Source organism: Hydra vulgaris, chromosome 09, assembly GCF_038396675.1.
Source record: "Hydra vulgaris chromosome 09, alternate assembly HydraT2T_AEP".
NCBI classification, from domain to species: domain Eukaryota; kingdom Metazoa; phylum Cnidaria; class Hydrozoa; order Anthoathecata; family Hydridae; genus Hydra; species Hydra vulgaris.
This window is the reverse complement of record NC_088928.1, coordinates 60,591,378-60,600,000: the sequence shown is the minus strand read 5'-3', so window position 1 is coordinate 60,600,000 and position 8,623 is coordinate 60,591,378. Positions and strand designations below refer to the sequence as shown.

At 26.1% G+C, this 8,623-nt stretch overlaps 1 protein-coding gene across 3 annotated transcripts in view; it reads left to right on the top strand.

The window, feature by feature from the left end:
* LOC100203591 (uncharacterized) overlaps positions 1 to 8,623 on the top strand; it is a 36,141-nt gene extending 27,518 nt beyond the window's left edge. The window contains exons 9-11 of one of the 3 annotated variants that reach the window (XM_065806241.1): positions 4,672 to 4,810; positions 7,136 to 7,458; positions 7,657 to 8,623. In XM_065806241.1, the coding sequence (XP_065662313.1) occupies positions 4,672 to 4,810; positions 7,136 to 7,458; positions 7,657 to 8,332 (1,138 nt within the window). In that variant the 3' untranslated portion in view covers positions 8,333 to 8,623. Of the gene's footprint in view, positions 1 to 4,671; positions 4,817 to 7,135; positions 7,459 to 7,656 lie in introns of all 3 variants that reach the window. The other 2 variants (XM_065806240.1, XM_065806242.1) reach the window with 2 other exon arrangements.

The following is an 8,623-nucleotide window of genomic DNA, read 5'->3' as shown; positions in this document are numbered from 1 at the left end:
ACTGCCTTATTATAAGGAGTGAATTTGTATTTTAAATAATTATTAATGGGCAGCAATCGATTGGCAAGATAATATAATAATAATGAACATAAAAAAAAGTATAAAAATCCACAAATGCTCTGGGACCATCTGGTGCATTGATACAACGTAATTGAGAAATCGAGTAGCCAGAAAACTTCAGTCTGGATCACTAAACAGCAAAAAGATCAAATAACCACAGCAAAATCTATTTCAATGTCAACAACAACTAATACTACATCAGCACCAACACCCAGAATCAATGACAACAAATATAACGAATTCAAACTGCTAAGTTATGTTCTTTTAACAGCAATAAAAAAGATGAGGCTTAATTAAAGTACAAAAGAGGCTCCTGATTCACAATTTTATGTGGAAACTTCATTTATTGACATATTGGATATTGACATATCGCAACTCACTGGTTACCAACTACACTGTAGCAATTGTATAGATCAAAACAGTGGAGGTGTAGCCATATGTATAAAAAACAATATTGCCACAGCTAAAACTAATATCCAACAACTAGTGCAAATAAAGTAACACATGCAGTGTACCACAAGGTTTAGTTTTTGGCCTTCAAGAATTTATTCTCTTTTTATTAATTATCTCCCTGATGATATCACTAATCAAATGATGATGATTGTAAAATTATTGATGTTATTACTTCAACTACAATATTTTACTTCAACTTTTATTTCTACGTGACCACAACTATTGTCTGGAAAACCAGAATGTGTTGAATTGTGCTTTAGGATTTTATTATTTCACAAACCGTGTCATAAATGATTAGAATGCTTTACCATCTCAGCATATAAGTTAATTTCTTCATTAATTTCTAAACATTTTGATGTTTTGTCATTCTGTAATTTTTATTTTGATGTTTTGTCATTTTGTAATTAAAAGAAACTTAGATAATAAGCATATGAAAATGATAAACATATAAAAGGTTTTATTTTAATAAATTACAATGTATTGAATAATTTGTATAACTAATTTATGCAATTATGTTTTAAAATATATTTTTTAAACTCTTACAAAGAATAATACTTAAAGATAATCTTTAAAGTCAAAACAGTCCTTCAAGATTATTATTTAAACAAATATCAGGAAAGAATATATTCCAAAATATATCAGGGAACAAATATTCAGGATTTGAGAAGATTGTAGTTGAAATAAAACGTTTAATCAGGGAAGTCAAGTACATAAATAAATGATGAATAAGGTGGATTCATTTTTTCACTTTTTAAAATATGTGAAGATTGATCGATGGTTGAAATAAATGAGTTAAAGCACAAACTATTTACAACATAAAAACAACATATTGTAGGAAGAGAATTTGTTGCTACGATACTATTTTTTTCTGATGGATCCAATTGTGTCATGACTACTCAAACTTGTTGAAACGACATTAAAACAACATTACAGAAAGAGAATTTGTTGCTATTATACTACATATTGCAGAAAGATAATTTGTTGCTATGATTCTATATTTGTTTTTATAGTTCATTGTTATTGTTTATTAAACAGTGAAATAAATGTTTATATTTGCCAATGAAATAATTTCTTTTAATTGGCCTTAATGTGAAAAAAAAGTTAAAATCATTGGTTAGATAATTAGAGAACAATGCATTTAGAGAACAATGCATTGTATTAATAAAAAATGATTATGATTGGTTAACAAAAACTTCTATTGTTATGTTTCTTATTCTAAATTAAAATGCCTTTTTATGCTCCAAAAGGTTAGGCAACTAAAATTTTTTAACTCTGATGAAAATTTTATCTGCCTAATGAAAAATAATTTTAAAATTCTCATTTTTGTCTAACCACTGTAGGCAAAATACAAATGATTAAAGAATTTTAAATAATTTAAAATTCTTTAATCATTTGTATTTTGCCTTTAAAATAAAAGGCAAAATACATTTTATTAAAGAATCCAAATCAGAGCATGTTATCTGAGTTCTTGTGTGGTCTTTGAGTGTGCTTTTGGAGTTTACTAACTTCTAACCTCATAAATATAAATGAATCCAACAGTACTCACATCAACATCTTTAAAAACAAACTAGGCTGATTTTATTATCTTCAAACAAACTTCATTCCAAGAATCATTTCATCTTCATCTTCCTATTTGTAATTATATTAACTATTAGTACAGAAAAATTTCTTTTGACTGCTGTGCTCATAAACATCAACTTAGTGTGAAATAAGCTATCCGCAGCTAACCAATTATTGTGACATTAATTAGCAAGGCTCATAAAATAGTCAATAACCTCAACTCAAATATTAAATTTATATATTAAGAGCAAAACTCAAATAAATTTTGTTTTGAATCTAACAGGGATTGGTTACTTGTTCTACTTTTCAAATTTTATGTTGTAGATTAAATATATAATGATAGTAATAACAATAATAATAAAAACAATAATAACATATGTTAATTATTTGTTATATATGTATGTGAGTATATATTTATTTTTAATTTTATGTAAAGTTTGTTTTATATGAAACTTTTAATTTTATGTAAAAGTTATAATCAGTGGCGTTCTGGCTATTTTTGCAGGATATTACCATATATACTTGATTTAGAGGCCCATAAGTATATAAGCATTACATTTTATAATGCGATTTATTTTTTTTTATTTTTTTTATTTTTTTATTTTTTGGTTCTATACTACATTTAAATTGTTATTTCATTAAACTTGCCAGCTAAAATAAATTAGTATTAACAATTAAAAAAAAAAATTTTAATATTTATATTAAAAAAAAGACCAAGGAAACTTGTAGAAGACCGCAAGGTCTTATTGTTGAGAACCACTGTAAAATGGCGTGTTCCCTATTTACATGTTGAATATTTTACGTAGTAAATAAAGAAGTTAGCATTTTGCAATAATAAAAAAATAACTTTAAGTGAAAAATTTACCAAAAAATTTTTAAAGATGATATAGACAAATAATATAATAGCAATATAGGCTTGCAGGTTGTAAATAATTGAATTACAAATGTGCTGTCTCCTTGTAAGATTTTCATCAATTTATATTCCTTAAAATAGTGTAGTTTTTATTCTTTTTACTTGAATATTATCAATGAATAGTGTTTTGTACGGTATTAATTTTTTATTTGGAAAGTGGGTGAAATAGAGTTCAGTTAGTTTTGTCAAGTTCATAATTTTTATATTCTAAATTCATAATTTTAAATAATAAAGTAATTTTGTTGTGCAATAAAAATAAATTTGTGTCATTGGCATTACTGTCCTCAGGCTGGATGCTTTATGGAGGTCATTGAGATAAATAAGAAAAATAAGAGGTCCAAGTCTACAACCTTGTGGTAAGCCATAACTAATGCTTAGTAATATTTTTGTGATTTAGCGCCTGTAGGTACATATTGAGCACAATTATTTAAATAACTCTTATCCCATTTTGAAATGACCTCTGTGATTCCATATAGTCGAGCTTTTTAATAAGAATTTAATGGTCTATAGTATCAAAAGCTTTTTGATAAATCCATAAAAATTCCTAATGTATATTCAGACTTAAATGACTCGTTAATACTACATTCAGAAAGATGAGTGTTGATTTTGCTATAGAAGGTTCTCTCTAAAATTTTCGAAAATACAGGAAGAACAGAGATAGAGCGATAGTTATTTGCATTAGTTGCATCCCCTCCTTCGAATATTGGCGTTACTTTTAAGTTGGCAATTTTAAGTTGATTAAGAAAATTTCCTTGTGGACACAGGAGGGGATGGTTTTAAGTTTAATAAAATTGTAAGTAATTGTATTGTTATTTATAATGATGTTTCTGTTGATATTGTCGAATCCTATTGCTTTATTTGCTTTAATCGTTTTAAAAGCAGTTTCAAATTCCTGAAAAGATATTTCAATGGAATTAAAATTTTTTGTTTTTTGAGGTAAAAATTCAAAAGAATTACAAGTATATAGGACATTTTTTTCTAAGTTAGGCCCGCTAAAATAAAATGCTCATTTAGTTCAACTGATATCTCGCTTGGAGCACATATAAATTTATATGCTCCAAGCATATAAATTTAATTTTTATCCAATTCATATAATATATAAATTTTATTAACTTTAATATTGTTAGACAAAGCACCTGATTTAGTTTTAGTTTTTACCATGATTTCACTTAAAACTATCAGAGTTTCAAATTGTTTTTGTTTTTTTCAACTAAGTCAAGATAGTATTATTCTTTTTTTTCAAATTTTTTCTTTGTCTTTTGAACTCTAATGGTAGTGGTTTTACTTTTAGCTGATTTACATTTCAGGTACTTAATATATAGTTAGTGTTTAATTTTGGATGATTTTCTTAGTCCATTGGTTATATATATGTCATATATATATATATATATATATATATATATATATATATATATATATATATATATATATATATATATATATATGTATGTATATATATATACATGTATATATATATACATGTATATATATATATATGTATATATATATCTATATATATATATATATATATATATATATATATATATATATATATATATATATATATATATATGTATGTATGTATATATATGACACACACACAGAGCATATGTGTATACACGTATTTATGTGTGTATTAATTTTTATAAAGTTCATTTATAAATGTTTTTATAATTTCTTTTTAGAGTTAATATAAATTCTTTGGTAAATGTTAAATCTATAGAGAGAGATAAAGAAAATATAACCCAACCAACTGATACAGTGCAAGTTGTTCCTCACACTCAAAAAGGATTTTCAAATGAACTATTTTCTCAAAAAAAATATGTGAGTGTAAGTCATACTACTATATAAGTAAATGAGTGAAAATTATTTTTCTTTGTGTGTACAAAAGTGTGTGTGTTTGAAAACAATAAGCAATGATATAAGTAATATAATAAATAATCTAAGATAAGTGAAAAACAAAAGTTTTTTTTTCACCTTGAACATTTTAAAACTGTTTTAACAAAATGATCCATATGTTAACAAGTATAAATCTTCCATTTTTCATAAAATTTACAGAAAGGGGACTCTTTCTGTAAATTTTAGGAGAATGACAGATTTATACTTGTTGAATTTAGGAAAATGTTTCTATCTCTCCTTTGGAAACTTGAAGATTTCTTGAGATTTGAATTTTTTTGAATTTGAATTTGTAATTAAATAAGTTTTTCATACTGGTGTATATTAGTTATAATAGTTATAATTATATTGTTATAATAGTATATTATAACAAAAGAAATGTTTTACCATGTTTGTCACCCTGACCACAATTGATTTAAAGTCAGTATCATATGCACAAATAAGAAATATAGGTTTTGCCATTTTTATTGTCTTGTCCACTGGTGATTTAAAATCAATATCAAATGTGCAAACTTCTATTTTGATCACATAGAAATTTAGTAAACTTGTTTTGTCCTAATGCTGTTAATAAGGTGTAAATAAAGATTCAACATCAAGTTGTTTTTGATTCACTATTATATTTTATTTCTATTAATATGAACAACTATAAAAATCTTGGTTTCCGAGAAACATTATACATACAAAAAAAAAAACAACATGTATGTGTGTATGAAAAATTTGGAAATAAAAAATATGTATATGCATAAATTATGTATATATTATAAATTGTGTATATATACACATGTATTAATTATGTATATACACCTAATGTATTAATTACACACACATGTATTACTTATTTATATACACATAAATTATGTATATATTATAAATTATGTATATTTACACATGTATGTGCATAAATAAGTAAATGTAGCAGCCAGGGTTGAGGTCGTATTTGTATTAGAATTTAAATTTGTATTTGGTAAAAATGGCCCTTTTGGCATATTTGTATTCGTATTTTATTTAATAAACAAACTTCTTAAATATTTTTATTTGATTAAAATGTACTTTTCCGTAACTAGTTTCATATACTAGGTTAACCAGTGTTTTTTTAGGAAACACCAAGAGGTTCGTTGTTTTTTTTATTTTTAACACTTAAAATATGTTAAAAAATTTGTTTTAAGAGATATTTGTTAGAAGGCTTGACCCCAACCCTGGTAGCAGCATAATGCAAGTTATATTTTACTATCCAAATGCATGTTTTTGCTCTTGACTACACATATGGATTACATAAATTTTTGCTTGTTCTTTCTTGGTAGTGGCTGTGTAACTCTTACTATTATCTCTTAATGAGAGCTCTAAAACTCAGTTTAATGGTTCTGAGGATGACTGGTAGTAAGGTTTTTTGAACTCTGTGTAGCTCTCAGAGATGCTGATTTTATCAAGAGCTGTAAAATAACAGTGTCATGTTGCACATGGAATGTGTTTTTGTTAGTGCTTTAGTTTGCATTGTCAAACCCCAAGGAGCCTTTTATTACAACTTTAAGTTGATTAGCAGGAATCTTCATTACTTATTGTAAACAGGAATGAAGCATTTTCATAGCTTATTGTTTAAGGTGTCTTGCATATTTATGATCGATTCAGGTCTTCTAATGATTTAAAATAGTAAAATACCTAGTGTTAAACAGAAAAAAACAATCATTACTATTAAACTGTTTCAATATATCCTTTACATATATGTTACAAAGTTATGTATCATCAGAAACAACTGATAAACTTCAGTTTGTCAAATTTAGAAAAAAGATTAGAAAAAGGTTGTATGAATGAGTATTATGAATACAAATATTGATAAACTGAACTTATCAAGAATAAATACAAGCACAATAAGAGGAGAACTTTTCTGAAGCTTCCCAATGGAGTGCGCTAACTATTAAATTTCAAAACTATTTATTGTTAATACTTTTTGTATAATTTATGTATTCATGTATTCTATAGCTTAATTTTGAGTCGATGAGAATTTTGAAGCTTTGTAATACTTTAAGGTTGTAATTTTGAGACTTTAGGACTGGATTTAGCTTTCAGAGATTTTAGATTGTTCATTTTATGATTTTACTATAAAAGTAAAAAAAAATAAGTTCAAGTATAAAATATAAAGTTTTTAATAAGAATAGAAATAAACTATTTTTACTTTTAAGGTTTTAAAAGTTTTAATTGTTAAGTTTTCTTTATAGTAAAGTTTTTTAAATTTGCAAATTACTTGCTGCATTTTAGGCTCCGAAGAAAGCGTGCCCAACTGATATATTATCTCCACATTTGTCTCATGACGACTGTAGTATTTTAACTCCAACCGAAGACCAGCTTGATTTAAATGATGAAAATCATGATATCAATTTAAATCAACGGTCATGCTTCTTTGCATCGCAGAAATGTTCTTCAGAGGAATTTTCACCGTTTAAAAGCAATACAACTCCTAAAAAGTTACGTCAAAAATCTGTTAAAAACAATTCACCTTATTCATCACGACAATTTAATACAGCTTCTTTTGTTCAACGACATGTGTTATCTGCTCAAAAAACGATGCTTTCTACTACACAGTTAGTATTTGTTTTCCAAGCTACCTAACATCACAAGACGTGTTTAAGACGTCTATAAGATGTATTACATTTTATAGACGTGTAAAATACGTCTTGTACCCACAGGGAGTGTTAATATCTAATAGTTTTTAGTTTTCTGAAATTTTTTCCGTTACTTTATTTTTAAATAATTTTTTAATTGTTTAATCTAATTTATAGGCCGTACGATTTTTCAACAGAATCTGCTATTCATCCTTACAATTCTTCAATTTGTTCATTAGGTCAGCCTTATGATTCTGCGACTCAGTCAGGGTACTCAGATATGATGTCACCCTCTGAAATTGAATTTAATAAATTTGCTACCGATGAGTTTTTAGCTCGAAATCAATTTTATGCAGCTAATCGTTGTCAGTCTGTTCCCTCGATGAACAGGACAAATGTTAGTGCTTATCATCCGTTAACCCCGCAACATTCTTCCATTAATGGACTTAGTGGAAAACTTGATCAAATGAAAGCAAAACGTAACTTATGTTCTTTATTTAATGAGCCGAATTTTTTCAAGAATAACTCACAATTCAATAATGAACCGAGCTTGTTCAAAAATGATACCTCACAATTCAACAATGAGCCAAGTTTATTTAAAGATGATACCTCACAATTTGCAATGAAAATTAAAATGCAGAATGAAGTTGACGATAATATTGATTTCTTAAAACAAATCGAAAAAATTAATGAACTAACAAAAAGTCAGTTAGAATATCAAATCAGCACTCAACCAACACATGTTTTAAATATCGATCTAAATGATCTATCTACTCCAGATGAACTTTCTGATTTGGCATATAGTTTTGAAGATATTGGAAGCCAAGAGCTTTTGGCCAGTTTTTCAACATAGTCATTAGTTTATTATTTCAGTTCCTTTTTGTTGCCTTTTGTGATTTGCCTTAGTATTTCAGTCAAAATGGTTGTTAAGTTTGTATTCTATGAAAAGAAAATTATTTTTTGTATACAAAGGTTTTATTAACAAAAGAAAAAATATTGGTATAATATATAAAAGATATTACTAGATGCTAAAAGAACGTTTAATAGATACTATTTTGAAGAATATAAAAATTAAATTAAATATTCAGGAGCATACATATTCAAATTGTAAATATATTTATTGTTAAAATTTATGTTGAATTTA